Raw genomic sequence first — 22,532 nt, 5'->3', positions numbered from 1 at the left:
ATTTTCACTGGTAGACTAGAGCGAAGATCAAATTTCTTCTTCTTCCAAAAGAGACTGTAGAGAGTGTAGAGCGCAGATCATCTGCACCACCACGGCATCCTGACATTGTATGCATCACTGCATACATCTGCGGACAGAATACAACAATCTGAGGTATCTAAGCTCATTGCTCGGCCTACCTGACCAAAGTCAGTTAAATTCTTCCATAACTTTTGAATACTGACAGGCAACTCAACTCAACTCTTTCAATAATACGAAAAGGTCATTGTTGTGAATGAACAAGTTCAGCACCACCTTCTCAATAACAGTACCAACAACAAGTCAAGACTTTACAACATCTTGGTTCCAACACACAGCCAACCTCATCGCCTGGTCCGAACCCCCGCAGTTGCAGTTACGAATAGGACTGTGCCCTCTAGCACCCAGCCCTCAAACGCCCTCTGGACAACTCAGGTTCCGGTTGCGACCACCAACTCATGTGATGAACCTTATAAATAAACTATTCTCAATGGTATCATTACTGTTATTTTGAAAGAGGCGTGGACTTCACGTTTTGTTTCTTACATCAATGTCATAAAACCAAAAGCGGAAAGAGGTAAGTATATCTAGGTACGTAGAGAAATCTATTCCCAAAATGTATTCTTTTAAATAGTGTTTTAATAACACAATATATTATGATCAATATCCTTCCCAAACTGCTTACTTAGCTATTATTATTCATGCAATATGAAAATTTGATAGCAAAAAATACTACAAAAGGATTCCTTCGGCTTCGGTGGGGTTAAAGTCACCTTTTAGGTTCTAAAACTAGAATCACACCATTTTAACACTTATCAACCAATACAGTTACAAATCATAAAAGAATGGAAACAACTCACGTGATTTCCAACTTCCACTTGACAGTCTGGCAACCAGTAAATATGCAGCTCATCTCAGTTTCTGTAAACAAACTAAGAGGCACCCACGTTTTTGCAACCACAGCTCCACCCCGTGCGAGACGGGAGATCTCGCAGCAACTATTTTCATCCTTCACGATGCAAATGATTGTTAACTTATTTACTTAGATTTACAACATTAACAATAACATTTTCACGAAAATTTCACAGAACATAACATAAAACGTAAGGCAAAAACTGGATCACAATTTATAAAATATCAAATATGTCAACTGTCATTTCACTTCAAATATTTTCCATCACGATACTTCTTTATTTTCCACCAGCAACAGCATGAGATTTCTTCATTTCTAAGGCCTTTAAAACTCTTGATTTAAGGAATGCCAGGTATTTTCAAAATCAGGGTAGATTTTGGGACCTTCAGTCTACCTTCATTTGGCAAATTTAAGCTTCCAAAGGGAATCCAGTAGCGAATTCCGTGTGTATCCCACTTCTGATGTCGGGAATTGTGGGCGTATCATACTATCGGCAGCACATCAGAACCTTCAATCGTGGATGACGAGGACCTTCAATGAAATACGATGTTCAACTCACAATCTTTACTGCACAAGACTCATTACAAATCACAGCACGCGATACGTTTCTTATCTTAAGCAAACCAGTGGATTAGACCCAGGAACCGCCACAGAAGGCCACAGACGTCATCTTCTCCCGTTCGTTCTCATCTGAAGATTGATTGACAGCATGACTTCAATTGTTCTGGACTTCAATTTTTTTGACAGCGCACTCTATGACGCCTTGGCGGAACTGCGTCACATAACACCCTAGTTTGCTGTATTTGTCAAATGTTGCGTGATAAAACGCCTCTTGAAGACGATAGATGGAACAATTTGCCATTCTCCGACATATATTTGAAACATCAGGAGGAGGAGGCTTGGCGAACATTCACCATTTACAGGAGCATCTGGAGGTTTGGAAGCCTGATTATCACACATCGTGGCGTAAATATGTCAGGTAACAAGGAATTACAACCAAGTTCGACATTTATAAAGTCCTATTTAGATGGTTCAAGAACTTGTATGCAATATTCGATACATTGCTAACTACTGAGTAGGTAATGAATTCAGTCGATTACCTAAATACCGCAATGTAACGAATATTGCATGCAAGTTTTTGATCCATCTAAATAGGGCTTAATAATCACTGGTTTAACACACCTGAAATCAAAATAACGTACGATTGACCAAATTATTAAATGGGATTAAGAGCCAATAGGTTAGAACACGAGCACGACCTCGTGCAGTTGCCAGCGGAATGATGGCTGCCGACAGATCGGCGCCTACCTGCTACCCTATTCAGGGGAAACTTACTTGAACATTTTTATGACTGTCAACTGCCAACATGATTTTATGAATACATGTACCCTTCATTTTAACAACTTAACACATTTATTCACATTCAATTATTCAAGAATCAGCTGCAATCATCCGAGAATCGAGACTAAATTAAAAATATTATACGAATCTTGGACCAAGCCAATACCCTGTGATCCCATTGCACCAGGAGTGCGCTAAAAGCATGTTGTCACCTTCAATTCTGGTTCCAGTCTCAACGCGACGGCGGCGGTGATACAATTTGCCCTTTCTATGAAATATTAGAAAGACGTGCGAGTAGTAGATGTTTAAGTTACATGTGCGTGGTAAAGTGGTTTAGGTGCTTTTGGATTTATATGACTGCCGTCCTGAATATTGATTTTTGAGAGGCAAGGGTATTTTCGTATGAATCTAAAACAGAAGAAAGTGAATGGGTATTACGTATAATATACGTTTGTATGAATTATAGTTTGTCATGAATAAATAAAATGATACTATTACAAGACTTAAATTGGGAAGTATGATACGTTATAAAAAACTGTCACATATAATGTTTGCTTATAAATTTTAATATCACAGTAGGGAAGTATATAAGCCTTTGGCGTGTTCGCTCTTGAGCAGCAGGTTGGTATGCCTCGGCTTTCGAGTACAGGTTGTAGTATATCAGGATCCTCTGAAATATAATAAAAAATCTTACAAAGCTGTGTTGTTTAAAACAAGTTTGCTAAAAGGGTATTAGTACTGCGAATACATTTTTAATAAGAGATCCTTTTATTCAAGGGAACAGTTACAAGTTTTATTGAATGTTTGGACATAGCAATATTTTTAACTAGCATTTAAGTGATTCAAAAACAAATTACTTTTTATCCGTAACTGTTAATATCCTCATTCATTCATTAAAACTAAAAAAAAGTAACAAAAACCAAGGAATGCCAAACAGGTCAAAACACTTATTATATAGTAGAATTTGATTAACTTTAAGCAACGAATTCTAAACGGTATGCAATTTCGAAATCAACCAATGCGTTACTCACTCGGCTAACATCGATCATGGTAAGGGAAAGTTGTATGTTGAATAGCAAAAGTAGACTAGGGATTACGGTCGGTCCTGCTGGTGATACAAATGCATGCTGGTGTATACACATGTAAATAATATTATAGTATTTACCCGGATTCCCTAAAAATGAAACCGGCAGTAGACAGATTATGACTGTAACCTGTGAAGTGCCTTTTCGACCGTTTTAATGTTTACGAGTACCTACAATGACACGTACCTCACATACAATTAGCAGCAAAAGAATTGAAACACATTGAATTACTGCTTAAATTATCACTTAAGTATACGCAATTTTCCTGCGGGTTCAGTCAATATGAGGAGAAATAAAAACTGCAATTCCGAAGCCATAAAATAGTTTAAAGTAAATAAATGTGAATCAAAATGACGATTTGTATAAATTTAATACATATTTGTATTAAATTTTATTTGTTAGTTTAGTTATTATTTGGAATATCAGTAGTTCAATTCTACATGTAACTGATTGTCGGGTTGGAATTTATTGGACGTGCAATCAATTTTCATTAGAGCATTGGCATAAATTGTGATTGTGACACAGGATTTCGAGCGTGTGAATTAGTTTATGTTGGATTACATTTTCTGCCCTATCAGAATTACTTGTATTACAGGAATAGTAATATGAATTAAAATTAATATAGCTCAAACTTATGAGGTTGAAATAGGTAAATTATCAATAGCACTTGTTTTGTCGTGTGCTTGAATCAGTAGGAAATGTTATGCATAGCATGTTAGATGTTTCAAATCAACATATTGAATGATAAAAGAGAATTTAAGAACATTGTTTTTTTAATGCAGTAATGAAAGAAATATTTCTTGTGAGCAGGTACTGTTGGTATCTCTTTTATTTATGTTAGGCCCTGTGCCAATGATGATTTGTCTCTTAGAACAGGATTTAAGTATTTACCTACAAATTATTAAGTGTTTGTTGTTATATGTATACCTATAAGTAATTATTATCTCGAAATGATGATTAATCATTGTTCCCTAATCAATTTTCACAAAACAAAGCTTTCCAAACCAACAATAAACAGACAATCTAAAGACTAAACGCGAGGCGGAATTAGATACCTTTGTCGAATGAAATTTCTGTATTACTCGGAAGGGTTGCATGCACCGAGGCAGACAATGGGATACCTTCGGAAATAGCCAGCCGTTTTCTATTTTATGCGGGGTTCGAAGGGTCCGTTAGTCTGAATCCATTCCGAGTGTTCCGGAAGAATGTTCCAAACAATCCTGCCCTACCCCTTTATTGGACTTAGGGATTAGGAGAGGACTGTTTGAGTAAGCAGTATTTTGTTTATTCCTAATTTTGTTTCTTGTGTAAATTAATGAATGCAGCATGTTAAAAAATACAGCTTTGTTTGAAGTTGATAAATTGTCCTCATGATCCTGCTCCGATTTATTACAAACGGGAGTACACCAAGACGCGCTCTTATTATTTGTCACAGCTTGGGTACTGTGACAACAGTCATCGCAATAAATTATGCTAGACCTGGCAATTTCTTGGAAATAGCCTTATCTAAATTCTTTTATATAAACTCCGTTAAATTTACATGCACAATTAAATAAATAACGACGGTTCCATCAAACTTTGCTAGGCGATGTGTAAAAGCCGTTGAAGTATCATAGCTGGTTTGATAAAGGACCCTCGTCGTGGTAACGAGCACACTCGACGGTGAACATATTCGGAAGCCCCGGCCTAATGCGCTCATTTATTTGACGAACCTCATAAAAGTTTGCGTCCTACAATAGAGGGATTGATGATATGTTCTCACCTGGGTACTTTGCTGTTTTTGTTAATATAAGTTTGATATTTGTTACACGCGCTTTACTTGTCTAACGCTTTGAGCAATGCAGGTACCTAAGTATAATTTGGTAAAAAATATTAAGACTTAATTAAAAAAATAAGTTTACGCACAATTAGTTTAATCGATTGACCGAATTAGTAGGTATACGGCGTCTTTACTCTACAAAAATATGTGTACCTACAAAGGTATTTCAAAGCAACCGCACCAATTTTAACTGCCATTCACACAACTGCGAAAAAGGTAAACGACAATTTTGAACGGGGCTGCAACAACATTTGCAAAAAAGTGTTTGTCAAGATAACGCACAGGACAAAATGCTGGGGCGTCCTCGGCCCTTATCTCATCAGGAATCGAAGAGGGTATAACTTCTTTAGAATCTTTGTTACAATATTTCAAACCGAGCGGTTTCAACCAGCGATTGAGATAAAAAGTAACTGTAAGATTTTGTTTTAATAATTGAGCACCGAATTTCAGTTTCTAAATAAGACTTAGGTATATACGTACATACTATACGTACATATTTAGTCTTTTCCAAATTTCTCAGGTATCTAAAGAAGTTGAACACTTGGATTTAAACATCTAGGTGTCTATTAAATATATGAATGCACCCCAGTAACTTTAAGTAAATGACAAAGGAACAATGCACACGATTCCGAAGCTCCGTAAAGATAAGCACCGCGATTTGTGCAGTAATTTGTTACTCATTGTGCACACTGCCACGTCCGATAACAGGCAGCCAAATCTTAGCAAGCGCACGATCGATGGGGAACGAGATTGACTTTGCTTTGTTGACTTCTGGCACATTTATCGACATCCATGATAAGAACTATATTTATGACATGATGAGTAGGTAGTAAACGAAGAGCGTTTTGACAAAACTGTTATACTATTTAGGTATTTGATAGTAGTTGTTAAATATATTTTTTATTTATGTTCTGTAAGTGTACCTATATCCGATTTTATTTCTTTTTCCATGATACATTTGCGGTGATCAAAAATATTATTGTAATGTTTAAGTAATTGTTCTAGCAGAAGTCTCGCAATTTAATACATAATATTAAATACCTAAGTTTGATAGGTACATATATTTACGCATAACTAGTCACGTACGTGCGTGATCCAAACTAACACCTCATTTTTAAAACAACCAGGTAACATGAATGCAAATTAGATCTAGCAAAAATTAAAAGGAGCGAGAAAAATTGCTAATTAGACTCAGTCACTTATAACGAGAAACTTCCTTACAAATTTAAACTAGCCGCAATTTATGTTCAATTATCACGTAATTGCTCAAAGAATTTCCTTATTACTGCGGAAATATAACTTCAAAAGATAAATGTGCCGTTCACACATGCCACTTCCTCAACTATTTATCATGAAAATTTGTCGTGTTTAACTAAATCTCCCTTTGGCTTTATCCCAATAGTGTCAACTGGTAACAGACAGCGCACGTGGCGGGGTTTAGCGGGTGCTCCATTTAGCCCCGGCCTCTTCGCATCAAGAGATTTTTCACGATTAATTTCGATAGTAAGCACTGTCACTTCCATTTGTTGGCAGACACCCTTAACAAAAATAGGGATTAGTGCCTAAGCTCCCTCGGATATCGGTGTCTAATTTCCTGTTTGTTTGTCGAGGGACTTTGTTTGTGTTTTCTCAAGTAGAAAAAGCTGGAGTCGTTTATAATGAAAGGGCATAAGTAGGACTTTGATAACGGACCCCCAATTAGTTAAAGATGTCAGTATCAGCGTTGTTTAATGAGCTCCACATGCAGACTTGCCAAGCTAAATAAAGCGATACAGATAATTATTAAACAGAGCGCTATGCAGAAGAAAATAATCCAGCGTCTAGAATTATACTCTTGTTACGGCAGATAAAGTAAGAAACATCGTCTAAAGATAAAGGAGTGATAATCTTGAAATAACGCGTATATCTCAGTAATGACCATTACCGTGCGTGCTTTTATCTGGCGTCGAAAGCGAAGCTTCTTTTTCGACTTCTTTTACATTATTAATGCATCCTTTTTATCAGTTTCGTGTCTAATTGATTTGTCGCTCGCAGCCGTCTGTTTCTTGCCTCTCAATTACGTGCGGACTCGTGTCTCGTATCGCGAAATGTCCGCCATTTTATTTATGGTCGGCCAATTGATTGAATTAGTGGCCCCTCAGGCGCTGGCCCGATACTGACTTGTTTCATACAAATGAGAATTTATTCTGCTAGCGCCGATCGTTCATCTCGTTGGCTTTTTATGGCGGCTTAAAAAGTTTCACGGTGTAGAAAATGTTTGATCGGAGTCTATAAACTTTAAGGATCAGCGAGGTCTTTGATTAAATTTCGAGATTTTATTTGATTTACGTGCTTTGTATTTTAAAATGCAAGTAAATTGTGACCACTTAAAAAAACCGGCCAAGAGAATGTCAGGCCTTTCTCAGTGTAGGGCTTTGTAGTTACCCGTCCATCATAATAGGACGGATGGGACGGGTAATACAATAATTATAATTACGTTACTTTACACTTTACAGCCATTCAACCTATATACGGGTTATCATAATATATGAATAACATTTTGCATAAAACACCTTAGAATGCTATTATATCAAGGAAACATTTTTAACATCAGTGTTGATATAATTTTTCCGTTTCTGGTAAGTATTATATAAATTGTTAGATGTGATTCCAGCGCGTGAAACGATAAAAAGTAAACCTCGAATGGCTGCTATTTCTGTAATTTAAACGACTGCCAATACATAATCTCGCATTGCAAAGGTACCGACTACCGACTGTCTGGGCACGCGTCCATGATGTGTATCGTAGTTCGCTTCACCTGACACCACGGTCCGAGCATCTTACGTGCGCTGCATTCAAGACCAAACCGACTAAATAAATCCTGGCTTTATAAAGTAAAATAAGAGTTATTAAAAATTGTAGAAGTCCTTTTGCCAATTTTATTCTTGCTTTGATTTTAATCACTAGACCTTATAAATCAAAGTCCCCCCGCCGCCGCCGAGTCTGTCTGTATGCTCGCGATAAACTCAAAAACTTCTTAACGGATTTTCATGCGGTTTTCACTCAATCAATATACCTAGTGATTCTTGAGGAAGGTTTAAAATGCAGAATTTGTTATTATGCTATTTATTGCTTATTTAATTGAAAATAGATTGCTTATTAAGAAAAGTTCTCAAAATAGTAAATAAAATAAAATACATCAGTAGGTATAATCATAATTTCAGTTTTACGAATCCACGTTAGTTCATTGAAAAGTGGAATTATAATGAAAAACTGTAAAAAATTAACATTCATAGCTTTACCATTCTTCGGAACCTAGAATACCCGCCAAAAATACACAAACTAAGATGTCAAGTTAATGCTAGCAATCCCGAAATAATCTGGGCCAATGAATACTTTAGTAGAATGGAGTTAATGAAGGAAACTTCCTTTGTCCGGACTGATAGGTTGATTACGAGCACCCGGGGGATATCGCTAGATTACGTGGGGTTGAGTGAGGTAGATATGAATGATGAATTTCAGTTTTGATGGACGTAGGATTAAAGTTTAGGCCCGCTTGACATTGATTTTGACAGATGACATGGCCGTTTCACGACGTGACCGCGAAATAATCCCTGTTTGCCAATTCAATTTGGATTGTTAAATATTCGCGCAACGAGAAGATTTGGGCAAAAAAATACATACCTATATGTCTTATTAGGTAGTCCAATATTTACCTACTGTCCGTGTAAGCAAACAGCGACTACTTGGTTTTTGTTGTCAGAGAAAAGGAAAACTCGTTTTATTTCACAATAAAACGTAATTAAAATAGTAATTAGGTGAACCAATATTGCATAAAAAAAAAAGACTACAGAAAATAAATTAATAACGATTAGGTAACGATAACAGGCGATTTTTTTCAGAATAATACTAAGAACTTACAGCAAGCAAAAAAAGGCTAGTGCCTATATGAAATTTAGAGGCCAATTCAAACTCAAACCTGACATCAAAACGATATCTAAATAATGTCAATTTTTAAATTGGCACATTCAGCTATTTGTTACCTATGCATTAAAATCTTTAGCTCTGCTTTGAAAGCTCAACTTTTATTGATTTATAAGTAAAACGCCTACGACGTCGACCCCTCTCATCGTATGGGAAAGCAGTCACGCAACGCGCATGTGAATTGTGAATAGTATCCTACTGCCAAGTTAGTCCAGTGCGTAAATAATCCATTTTATTTTGAATAAAATTATAATAACACTAACATATAACCACCAGTCTTCTTCATCCTCGCGTTATCCCGGCATTTTGCCACGGCTCATGGGAGCCTGGGCCCTGGTGTCCGCTTGACAATTAATCCCATGATTTGACGTAGGCACTAGTTTTTACAAAAGTGACTGCCATCTGACCTTCCAACCCAGGGAAACTAGGCCTTATTGTGATTAGTCTGGTTTTCTGACGATGTTTTCCTTCACCGAAAAGCAACTGGTTAATATCAAATGATATTTCGTACATAAGTTCCGAAAAACTCATTGGTATGAGCCGGGGTTTGAACTCGCGAGGTCCGGATTGAAAGTCGCACGCTCTTACCGCTAGGCCACCAGTAAAATACTAAAACTGCTTACTAAACTGCTTTTTAAGCCATTGATGTTTTCGATCCAAAAAAGAAAAAACATACGGGGTAACCTGGGGCAATATGGATACCTGGGACCTTATGAGTAGGTACGCCACGCAACCGCCCGGTAAAGATTATTCTAAATTTATAACATTGTCACCATGAAGCCCCATGAAACTATTTATTTAAAACTTTATTTATTTTTATTGTTAAAAACGCAATGAAATCCCCATGTGTGAGATCTGTGTTAATCCGTCCCCAGCCAAAGTCCTCATCAAAAAATTGTGTCACCCATTTTCCAAGCAACAATTTCGTTGAACGTGAAAATAGAGCACTGTACCTACGTTGCACGTCTCCTTTGTGTCACGGCGCACCCCCAGCTTCATCTAGTCTGTGTAAATATTTCAGTGCTTGTTAGGTAACTACGCACGTGACTTGCATGTCTATACGCTGTCAATTGACACGTACCACCAGACACGTGGACGGAATTGTTCTACGATATTAATCTGGAGCTTGCGGTTGGGTTGAGATGGTTAAATGGGTGCGTAGGCTTACTCCGTTTGCTGAACGGTTGTTGAATAAGTGATTAGTATGGAAATTCTCCATGGTCTTGAGCTACATATAAATTACCCTTAAGATACATAAACCATATATTCCATAAAGTGTAACTTTCTCAGCAAAGTTTTTTCTCTGTATCAATTGTTTATTGACACTAACAAAATATTGAATTAGTACGACAAATTAACACAAAAATTCTTATCGTTTAAGTTAAGGCATTAATTACGAGTATGTAGTTAATACCACGTATAAATTACAATGCTAACAAAAAACAGTAATTAAGCCACCAGACAAGTTTTAATTCAAAGTCTGAAGTTGAGTGACACATTGATCGCTAAATTAAAGTAATTACGCTGTCGTCGGTCTACTTCGAACGCAAACTCGCGTCGCCGAAGCTTTTTCGGGAAATCGTAGCTTAACAATCGCGGAAAAGCTCACGGGTTAGCTACGGAGTCGGCGCGAAATGACAACAAGAGTGGGGGGCAGTAACCTCCGGCACAGCGCGCGGGGAGGTTGTGTCGCTTCTCGGCCTAAACACATCGCGACATCACGAAACTATGAAATGATTTGAGACTTTTTAAAGAAATAAAGTTCTTACGAGTGCTTTTATAGTGACAATGGACTATGAAACCGTAAATAACTATGTTTAAGTGTCAATACGAAGTGCGAGGTGACGGTAATCAGTATGGTCGCGGGTGCAATTAAGGCAGATAAACGAACATGCAACCAGTCCGGGATCGTGCTTTTGTATCTTTTACTCGTATTTCCTTGTGTTACAAATGGTAAGTTAAAAATTGCTAGTATAGGTACCTTAAAGTGAAATACTGTTTGTGTTTAGATAGCTTGTTTTGTTTGTATTAAGTAAAATAATTATATACAAAACGCCGATCTGATATGCAGACTAGTTAATTAAAGTTTAGTCAAATAGGTATAAAATTCTCAGAAAAATGTTTGTGATTTCTTAATGATATGACGTAAACCTGTTTTCTAATTCGACCTCCGGTGATGATATTTTGGCTAATTAATGAGTTGCTACTGTATCAAATCAAGTCTGTATCATGTGTATGATATAAAATATGTTAATGAAAGTATATAATTATATCTTTTTATACTTATAAGATGGAATGAACCGTTATTAATTTTGATCTTTGTGAATTACATTCGCATTATCGTGCATTATCATTACGCGCAATCCGTGATATGAAATTTAACAAATTGAGATTTTATACTTCAATTCGAATAGGCGTCTCCACGTTCGGATAAAAATTCAATAGGTATCAACATGTTTTGCCGATGCAGTCTGAACCTTGATGAGTACCTGTGTTAGACAGGTAAATATTTTTTTTGATAACGATATTCATAATAATAAGGTGTTTTATTAAGTGTAAAATTTTGCTGTATTTGTTTGTCTCGTTTTTCCCTCGAGTCCCGTCGACCCGTCGAAATAACATTTACTGTTTTGTATAAAAAAAGCGCTATCAGTATAATAATTATGTTTTTCATAAAATCAAATATCAACTAGGCACGTGAGTAGGTAAAGAAGTAGGTAGGTTCTTTGGTGACCTAATCAAGACCTAAGTATATTAAGAGTCCAGGGGAAAAAGACCAAGTAGTCCAAGACATAATACCAAAAAAAAAAAAAGACTGCTGTATTAATATTTATAACACTAGTATACGATTACGAATATGGTGGAGGGTAGATTTAGTTTTTCTGCCAACAAACTGTTCTGCAGTTTGGCAGATAAGTGCAATAATTACACTGTATTTTTTGTTTGGATTAAATAAATAAATAAAAAAAAAAACATCAGAAATGAAACTTATCCATTATGTTCAAAATCCCTCATCATGTTATCCCAAAAATATTGATTAAAAATCGGGGTAAGAAGATAAAAAAGAACTATTTACGGAAAACACATGCAGTATTATATGATGATATATTAAGTATATTATGACTTCAAATGTTACAATAAATTATTCGTTAAACATGCATAATTGTACCTACTTCTGTAGGTAATACAAGTGGGGAATACCTATTTACATTGCGTATGTTTTGAAACAAACTTTATTATCTCAAGACTATTATCAAACCCATAGCAATTATTTCCAACTTACAATCCTATTAACTAATTGCTCAAGAGCATAGGGACTAACCCTCGTTTTCCGTAGCCCAAAGCCGAGCCCCGCGGATCAAGGAGCACCCGTCGGACACGATCGTGGGCCGCAGCGAGCCCGCGACGCTGCGGTGCGTGGCCGAGGGCAAGCCTAAACCGACCATCCAGTGGTACAAGGATGGGGTACCGCTCGCGCCCACGGACCACCCTCACAGAGTATTGCTTGAAGATGGACTACTGTTTCTTAGGTTAGTTATAGTTATTAGGCAAACATTTTTTTTAATATAATAAGAATTACGTTATTGGTTTATGGTTTGGTAAGTATTATGTTCAGCTATTGTTTAAAGTATTTTAGAAGCCGTATTTCCAGTTTGGTCATGAAGTATTTTTTTATGAGCTCCTGTTTTTAAATTGTTTCACGTTGGTCGTTATTTTAGAAAATATTGAATAACCGTTTTCTACGTATTTTTAAAGTAAACGGACAGTTGAAGTAAATATAAATAAATAAATACGAACTCATAACAATCTTAATCCGTTATTTCAGAAACAATCCCCCTTTTACTTGACATAATATTAGTCAGCGTTTCGTATTATTAGAAGTAAGCCTTCATATTCGCGTTATTAACCACTTCAAACAAGTTTTAAGTCCAATGTAAATCAATAAGTACAAGCTAAGAACTAGTCAGTAATGAAACACCCCACAGCAGTGACGTGTTTGTTTGCGTTTAGGGTTATGCGGGGCAAGAAGGAAAACGACGAGGGCGTGTACTGGTGTGTGGCACGGAACTCCGCCGGGGAGGCGGTCAGCAAGAACGCTACACTTACAATAGCTGGTACGTAATTTTGTAAAGCTACTTGCACCAATCACTAACCCGGGGTAAACCTGGAGTACTCGTACCATGGTTACCCATACAATTTGACACTGGGTTAACGGTTTAACCGTCTAACCCCGGGTTAGTGGGATTGTGCAAGTGGTCCTAAGTGCGCTAAATCATACACAGCAGCATAAAAAAAATCGCATAGAACGTTTCTTCTGTTCCCGAGATGTCCATTTTTGATTCTTACGGACCCTAATATTACATTACTGACTTTTTTCGAAATGAAAATTCCACACCCCACTCATTTTAGTTCGTAATTATCTAGTAATTTTTTGCAGTCCTCCGCGATGACTTCAGAACAGAACCCCGAGACGTGAAAGTGGCGGGAGGCGAGCCGGCGCTGCTGGAGTGCCTGGCGCCCAGGGGAGCGCCTGAGCCGTCTGTGCACTGGACCAAAGATGGCCACGTGGTCGATGTAGATGTTAATGGCAGGTAGTTAAAGAAAACACAATGCCTATCCTATACACAAACATAGGTACTGTTGAGTCACGAATTACTTGTTGCTGAAAGTATAATTAACTTTTTATTATGATAAAAGTATTTAAAAAGGTTATCGTAGGTATAGAAGCGTTTTGATTAGGTTCGGTTGAAAATTACAATCTCAAAACGTTACGGTATTATTGATTGGTAATTACATTTTTGTATGCATCCCTGCATAACTGTAAATTCAGTTTTGCAGGGAACTATTTTATTACATAGGTATTTAATTACACTATTACTTTATTCAAGTAGGCAAAAAATAAACAAACGAAGCTTTAAGTAAATCCAAATTTGGAGTCGCTTCAAAATTCAAATGAAAGCCTTTCATTTTACATAGAAAATCCCCGCTTGTGAAACCTTTTCCGTAAATTGCATTAATCCATAAAAAGCGCTAGTAAACAAACGTAAATCACCTGTTTTATACGACATTTATAAATCACGGATTAGCCAAGAATGGTTGTTGCCGTTCCGAGAACAACATTTCAAACAAACAATTGAAGATTGCCAATAATTCCGCCTTTTGATGTTAAGGAAAGTAATATTCCGTAATTTTTAACAAAAACGTGCTATAAAAATAGGCATGGAAGGACATATACCTAGGTATTATTACAGTGAAACTTAGTTAAGTGGGACCTGGATAAGTGGGAAACCTCTATTATATAGCTGGGACTCATGGTGCGGTCCCGGCACTTTGGCGCTGAATTACCTCTGTTAGTGAGATAAAACAGACCTCTATAACTGAGATTAGTTGTTTCGATTGTATAGTCAACTTTACCTCTATTACTGAGACAGAGAGTGTATTTTACCTCTTTTACTGAGACTATATTTGAAAGATTACATTTGATTCATTGTTTTTTTTTTTAATGTTATAGGAACTGACCTCTATATCTGAGATAACGTCAATCTATAACCTCTCTAACTTGGACTTTATTGAAGAGCTTGGACTTTAGTCTAACCGAAAATTCCGCATTCTTCAAGTTTTATTTAGTTAGTTTGAGTAGGTAAGTAGTTAAAACTATCCAAACGAAAAACCTAAAATTAATTTTCATTTATGAAAGTTCTAAAACGCAATGAAGTCCGTTTTAAATTTAATTTAACAAAATCCATCCTTTGTAGAAGTAGAAGCATTCAAAGTTAATTCCAATTAAAAAAAATATTTTACCTTTATTTATTGTTGATGATTACAATTCATACACAATGTTGACAAAATACCTTATTTACCACCTCTATAACTGAAATAACCTCTTTTTTCACCTCTATTAATGGAACACTCTATAAATGAGACAGAAATTTATTCATACCTGGCTAACTGAGACCCTGTGTAAGTGGAATATCTCTTTAAGTGAGACAAATTTGCTCGTCCCTTGAGTTCCCACTTATCCAGGTTTCACTGTATATTTAAGGCAATACTGGTTATTTTATTTAATTTTTTTGCACACATCATAATATCAATGTACAATTATTGTAAGGACAGCAATATTTCTGAATCATCTGTAGGTACTTATTTTAAAGTATTTTCAGTATTTTTGTATTTTCAGGATATCATTACTAGACGGGAGTAATCTTAAGATCCTGGAAAGTCTTCCATCAGATAGTGGCGTGTACCGGTGTGTCGCGTCGAACGTGGCGGGCGAACGCCAGTCGCGGCCCGCGACGTTACTCGTATTACGCAGGCCGCATTTTCTAGTGAAACCCAATAACATAACGGCGCTGATAGGCCAGAACATTGAATTCCATTGTCAAGTAAGTCACATAGGTGTAATACATTGTCACTGTTTTGAATCGTAATAGCATATTCAGGTATCGCATCCTGCATTGCTTCTTTTATGAGTCGATCTATTGTTATCGGTGTTTGGTTACTGAATTGATAAGCTGGTATAAAAGCTACTGTCAAGATGCAGAACTGAACACATCTTCTTTTGTTTATCATTATTATTTCGTCGGGTGACAAGCAAAAGTTACTAAGTACCACCACAAGTTCATAGCCATAGTGAACCATATTAGTACTATAAGAAGGTCGATTTTTGTTTAATTTTTTTTTAGTAATTAGTGACTTTTGTTTGTCACCTGACGATTTGTTTTCATATGACTTTTTTGTAGGCATCACCAGAATCCGACGTGTCAGTGACTTGGTCGCGAGACAGCGGATCATTATCGCCATATGCTATAGTACGCCGAGGATCGTTGAGGATAGACAGGGTCGTGTCCTCAGACGGAGGCACCTATACATGCCGAGCGGAGAGCCAAGCTGGGTCCAGCAGCGCTAGTGCCATACTTACTGTACATTGTAAGGATTATTTTTAATAATTACTTTTCCAATCTCAGGACTTTGGTTCAATTCAACCACACTGCTATTCGTAATCACAAATAAATTTAATAACTTGAGAGCACATTACACTCAACTGTGTGAAAATTAATAGCTGCGGTCCAATATGGCTAATAGGACATGATAAATGTTCAACTTGACATATTTAGACATAGACAGTTGAAGTAATTTTGTGTAGCAATAAATTTATTTAATAACCACATTAATCACAGGAAAAAGTCTAATAACCATGTTGTTTTAGCCCTACCTCATTTCACTCGAGTACCTTCCGATCAAACTGCGTGGGAAGGAGAAGAGGTTTCTTTCTCATGTGAGGCTGAAGGTACCCCAAAGCCCTTAATTTTTTGGACAATGGAAGGATCTCAGGTAAAAGTAAATAATAAAATAATTGAGGCATAATTGGTTCATTGGTTGTACCCTAAATCTTGTGTTTTGTTTAAATTACTTTGAATACTATAAGACGTTGTGATCACGTGTTTGCAGGAATTGGTGTTCCCAAAAGCTAGTCATGGTTCTGGCACGTTGTATTTAGATAAAGTGTTGATTCGACATGCCGGTAGACTAACTTGCGTAGCCGTCAGTGAGGCAGGGAGTTCCTTACATACTGCCACTTTGCAGGTGTGTGCTATCTCGTACTTAAGTGTGTGTGTTTTTATACTTAAGTAAGTATGCATTTTCATATTTTTGGTAAACCTTGAGGTCAGAATTACATAATTATATCCATTTACGTTACTAGGTATTAAGAAGAGAAGCAAACTCATTTAACACTGAGCTAGATTCGTCGACTCCGTACACAGAATTGAGTAAACCTCAAAACGTCCCACCGATGACGCAGTACGAGTTAGTTCAAGCACGTCGGTACTTACAACAAGATGTTCTTACTTTGAGACGAGTTGAAGGAATATCCGCAAATACATTGAAAATTGTTTGGGAAGTGAGTTCTACGTCACATACTTAAATATTGATTACCTACCTATTCTTGAAGTTTGAAGAATCATTTTATTTATAGATGTAACAATCTGTTCTATGTTTTAGGTTATGACTGATTACAACGAATATTTAGAAGGAGTTAAAATCTGGTTCAACGGAACTTCTTTAAATCAACAACATTTGATGGAATTTCAAAATCCATCGTCAAATACATCTATAAAAAATGTTATACAATCAAGGTTCGGAAATTTTTCAATGACAACAGTCCATAACAGCGGATCATCTAGCCATGTTTTAACTGGATTAATGCCTTACTCTCACTATGACGTGTTCATAATGCCATTTTACAAACTGTTGCTGGGCAAACCTTCGAATTTAAAAAGTGGCTTCACCGATGAAGACGGTAAGACAGTTCATTCATAGTTCTTGTTTTCAAGTTGTGAATATGGTGGTCGTAATGTCATTAAGTTTTCTCCGCTAAGTGGTAAAGTTCCGCGTGTTTCCAGTGCCGTCAGCGCCGCCGCAGAGCGTTACTGCGGGAGTGATTAATGCTACGTCTGCTTGGATTCGCTGGGATCCACCTCCACCGCATACTTGGAATGGTGAACTGTCGGGATACCTAGTAAGTAGTTTCTTACATTCCTTGTCTTGTAAAGTCTGTACGTTCTTAAAAGTTTTTATGTAACTGTACATAAATATGAAGGTATATCTTAACTATGTGTCGATAGACTTATACATATGTAGGGGAGATGCGTGTATAATTATCCCCTTAAGGTGGAATCAGACGGTTCATTTTTTGTTCATTTTCTAGTTTCATTATTCATCTTTCACTCAAAGTGACACGTCTGAACACAAAATGAATCAAAAATGAAAAATGAATTCATTAGTGAAAGAATCCAACAATGTTGGATATTTTCATTCGGCATCTTTCACTCGCACTCCGAATGAACAAAAAATGAACAGTGTGAACACAGAAATGAACGTTCATTCGGATTTTGCATATTTTTCTCGAATCCTGTGGGTATACTACAGTAGAATCCGCTTATAATGACATCGAAGGGAAGTGACAAATACGTCATACTAAGCGGATGTCATATAAAGCATAGTTGATTAACTTCTTATTTTTGTTAATTTTTCCATATTAATCTCAAATTCCTTTGCGAGAGATGAGTTTTATTAACCTTTTATCAATTATTAACTTGTCACGGAGAATATAAACTAAAATAATTTAAACGCCATGCGCGCACCAAACGTCCTCGCAGGGAAAGACGTGGGGACGGCCACGAAAACCAGCAAATGTGTCAGTATAATCGGACATAATTTCATGAAAATAGGATTTATAGGTCATAGTAAGTGGTTTGTCACTATAAGCGAAGTCATCTTATCCGAATTTGTCACAAACAATTTTATATGAAAACCAAACAGCGCACAGTATTTACGTCATAGTAAGCGGTGGGTCAGTATATGCGGAGTCATAATAAACGGATTCCACTGTACTACTATCTAGCTAGACAAAGATAACGTAAAAGCAATAAAATGGTGTTTAAGTGGAACGAACAAAGTAGGATATGGTATTTCTAGGTACTTTGTATAAATATTCCTGAGTTCCAAAACAATCGCCAGTAGCAAATTTTATTCGGCTAGGTATACTGTCTCTCATTCGGTAATTGTTTCTTTGTTTTCTTTCGCTATTAACGGACCTACTAATAGTAGAAGTTCTTCAAAATTATTTTTAGTCATCCACAAATGATTGCAATACGATTCCTCATTTTCATCGGCTAGTTCTCTCAGCAATGTATTCGTGGCTCCAAATAAATTTCTTTTTGCGATCCAAGGTCGCAGCCACCATCGACGACATTTTCTTTGCTTCTTGTTTGTTAAAAAAATCACTATTAAATGATCACAAATTAAACTTATACCAAGACGTACTACTTCATTCGAAGGCTTAGTGAAAGAAAAGAAAAAATGAATAATCTTTCCAGCATCCGTGTGAACTTGAAATGAAAGGAAAATGAAACATTCACTCGAGTTAACATTCATCCGAGTGAACCGTCTGATCCCAGCTTTAAGGAAGAAACTTTACCGTGTTCAAAGTTGAAAAGATATACACAAGATTTAGATATTTATGAATAGTCCATTTACTTATCTAAGTAACTGCATACTCATTTCTCATATTTTACATGTAGTATATTATTTATGTTATGTTTTCTAAAAGTCTAGTAAAGGATTATTTTACACCTATGTATGGGTAAAACGATCCGTAGGGTAGGGTTAAAATGTTCACAGATGTTGCCTTTGTGATATCAGGATCTTCAGGAGGTCAATTTTTTGGAAGAAAGTGGCTTTGCGTTCATAAATTCGCGACATGATAATGTTATATAGGTAGCTTTGGCCTATACAGGAAATGAACATAGTAAATTACTAATGGGGTAAAATGATTCCAGGGATCATTTTACGCCTACGAAAAGGGATCATTTTACCTCAAACACCAAATTCGAAAACATCGATAAAAACATAACTTGCGTCAGTATAAACATCGTTAAAGTATAGCTAAACATCATTAAGATCCGACAGTGAAAGACAATTTGAATAAAACGTAACATGCTAAAAGTAATGGAATTCGGAAAATAGGCTTACCATAGGGTAGACATATATATTTTTTAATTATTTCCTAATAAAATCTCTCTGCGTGCTCGTACCTCCATGACCCTTTTAGAGGCAACTGGCGGGGTTATAGGGCAGACGTTTATTGCATATTTAGATAGATGGCACCAGTAGTTACTCCGATACAATGGGGAATCATTTTACCTAGAGGGATCATTATAGACGCACCTCCCCTAACTAGTGAAGGGTGTTAATTATGTATTTTATAATGTTCACTTTTTTTAGATTGAGGTGCGCGTTGGAGGTAGTGCCGGAGGTCGCGTGGTGGGTCAGATGTCACTAGGCGCGCGCACGCGCGCGGCTGCCGCCAGCTCCCTGCGCGCGGGCGGCCGGTACAGCGCACGCGCCGCTGCGGTCACGCGCCGCGGCCACGGGCCTTTCAGCGCTCCCGCGCATCTACATATGTTACCAACGCATACACAAAGACAATATGTCCAGTAAGTACTTACTCCCCACCAGTGCAAATTCGATAGGTACATCAATTTTGGCCTACGAGTAGTTAATGTTATATTTGATACTAATGCAAGCAAATAGGTACAATCAAGGTCATTTCAGTACAACTTACTACCGTAACATTACTTTGACATACCGTCACTCATTAGTATGAGCTAAGTAACTACGAAGAAAACATAAAATGTTAAACACATTTTTGATTCATCACTTAAATCGTTGGTAACGACTTGTTACCTACTTGTCTATTGTTTCAGAACGGAACCGGCGAGAGACAAAGCAATATTGTCGATGTTCCAAGAAACTTGGCTGCTGGCGCTCTGTTTAACTTTATTAGTGCTAATCCTGGCTACTGCCGGGATTGTTGTATATATTAGGAGTCGTCATACGAAGCAAAGGAAAAGTCAAAACTCTACTGGTGAGTAAATAATAACAACAAACATTACGTGTAAAGTTATGTTAGAGGCGGAATTTCATTAAATGCCTAAAATTAGCTCTACTTCCAGGAAGCGCCATTACTAACGCTCAACAGTGTCTGTTAGGTAAAGAAGCTGTATGGCTTCGAGAAAGACCACTATTTGAAGGCTCAAATGAACCAAGAATAGAGATATTAAACTGTCATCAAAGCTTACTTCATGGTAAGAACCGTTACACATTTTACTGATTCTCAAAGTTCTATCTACTCATACGTACATGCTCCGTGGATGGCAGGCTCATTATATTTAAATCATATTTTAGGTGGCAGATCGACGGGTACTATGACAATGGAAGCTGAATATACTCTCCCACAACAGCAAAATAATATTAGCATGATGCCTCACGAAGAACAAAGAAGAGTCCCACCAGAACCGTACGCATCGAGTGCTATTTATACAGAACTAAACTACCCTGTAAGTACATTAATGGCAATGGATTAAGACCTGAATAAATTTTAAAATTGTATTTAAAATAAACATTTAACTTGTTACATAGGTTCACACCGACGCAGAAGATTCATGTATGAAATGTGCAGTAAGTCCGGGATCCTATGATAACAGTATGGTCAGGTCATTTGCAGACAGCAATCAATTTTCCAACGAAGAGTGCTCCACATGTTGTCGAAGTAGCAGTTCGACTTTGACAAAGGACTACAGCGAGATGACTAAATGTGGAAACGATGTTGATGAAATGCAAGATATGTCCATAGATGACTGCCCGTCATGTAAGACACATCATTCTAGATCCTCCAGTCATCATGATGAAAATAAAGAATGGGCTATGGCAGAAGTAGAATATGATTATCCTCAATGGCATTGGCTGGGTAAAGAGAACAGTTTTCATAGCAATGGCGAAGGTCCGAGATACACTACAGAAGTTAGAAACGATCAAAATTGTAGGATGAATCTTTGTGATATCCTTCCTCCACCGCCATATGAAAGGTAATTTATTACCTATACATGATCATTTAACAAATAGTATTGATAAGCATTAAATTTTAATTTTAACTTGTGGGTATCAAAATTAAATGTTCTGATCGTATAAAAAATCCTTGTTTACAGAGAGTCTCCTTATCGAGAAATGCACGCGTTTACCAATCACTCAGGGGCATCAGGTTGTTCAGGACATACGTATCGAAGCTAATTTTGGTTAAGTATTTATTATACTGTTAACAAAATATCACTAGAAACGTAACTCAAGCAATACTAATTTATAGAGAAATGTACATAATAATTTGTATGAAATATCTGCATATATGGGTTGAAAGCAAGGAGCGAAATGTATGATTTGATTGAAGAAACCACGTCTGCAATAGCAACAAATTTAGCAACCGATTAAAAAAACAGGAGTTGTACCTAACTGATTATTGCACATTTGAAAATAAATAAGCTTGAAATATTTAAATTAGTAACTTAAAGATTCACACAAAACTCCAAAATTGTCAGGAGAACTATAGAGAGTTATTTCTGTTATTGTATTAATTGACTGGTTTAAGGAGTGTAGCTTAAATTTAAATATGTGAACGTGTTTTCAAAATAGACTGCCATGTGACGTAACGTAGGTATAGTTTTTCATCTCTCTAGTGACTGTGATATAGTATAATTTTGGACTTTTTTTGTTTTGTACATATTTTAAAATGTTTGATATTCTTATACAATTTTAACATTATCTTATATATTGTGTGTAGTGAAATATTATTACCAACGCGAACAAATTGCAAATTTAGAGGATCATTCATTTTAGACGGCAATTTCAAAACATTTTGTAATAAAGATAGAAGCTAACTATTATCTTTGCAATTTTATATGCGTATTCATTTGATCTTGTACCAAATTAGTTACGTCGTTAATCAGCTCGTATTATTAAAACAGTACATTATAAATTTAGTTTTATTTAACCATTTTCT

At 36.6% G+C, this 22,532-nt stretch overlaps 1 protein-coding gene and 1 long non-coding RNA gene across 3 annotated transcripts in view; both read left to right on the top strand.

The window, feature by feature from the left end:
- Positions 1 to 22,532, top strand: part of LOC134805523 (uncharacterized) — a 275,031-nt gene that overhangs the window by 206,195 nt on the left and 46,304 nt on the right. The window lies entirely within an intron of this gene.
- LOC134804884 (roundabout homolog 2-like) lies at positions 10,666 to 22,522 on the top strand. 2 transcript variants are annotated; one of them, XM_063778203.1, is made up of 17 exons: positions 10,666 to 11,092; positions 12,477 to 12,669; positions 13,151 to 13,254; positions 13,578 to 13,731; positions 15,318 to 15,522; positions 15,880 to 16,066; positions 16,347 to 16,471; positions 16,589 to 16,723; positions 16,842 to 17,039; positions 17,141 to 17,438; positions 17,542 to 17,657; positions 19,925 to 20,136; positions 20,407 to 20,567; positions 20,656 to 20,787; positions 20,888 to 21,039; positions 21,122 to 21,567; positions 21,688 to 22,522. In XM_063778203.1, the coding sequence occupies exons 1-17, from the start codon at positions 10,996 to 10,998 to the stop codon at positions 21,767 to 21,769; spliced, it is 2,997 nt and encodes a 998-aa protein (XP_063634273.1). In that variant the 5' UTR covers positions 10,666 to 10,995; the 3' UTR covers positions 21,770 to 22,522. The 2 variants fall into 2 exon arrangements, with proteins under 2 accessions (XP_063634273.1, XP_063634265.1); XM_063778195.1 differs by having other exon boundaries at positions 10,668 to 11,092; positions 20,644 to 20,787; positions 21,688 to 22,521.

This window comes from Cydia splendana, chromosome 2 (genome assembly GCF_910591565.1).
Source record: "Cydia splendana chromosome 2, ilCydSple1.2, whole genome shotgun sequence".
In the NCBI taxonomy this organism is placed as follows: Eukaryota; Metazoa; Arthropoda; class Insecta; order Lepidoptera; family Tortricidae; genus Cydia; species Cydia splendana.
Note: the sequence above shows the minus strand (reverse complement) of the source record. Positions and strands in the feature narration are given on the sequence as shown.

Excerpts from the sequence above, each read along its gene's own strand:
- LOC134804884 (XM_063778195.1), top strand. The coding sequence starts at position 10,996 with ATGGTCGCGGGTGCAATTAAGGCAGATAAACGAACATGCAACCAGTCC. Across the intron at positions 16,472-16,588 it reads GGACAATGGAAGGATCTCAG|GAATTGGTGTTCCCAAAAGC; the intron begins GTAAAAGTAAAT and ends ACGTGTTTGCAG. Across the intron at positions 17,658-19,924 it reads GTGAACTGTCGGGATACCTA|ATTGAGGTGCGCGTTGGAGG; the intron begins GTAAGTAGTTTC and ends CACTTTTTTTAG.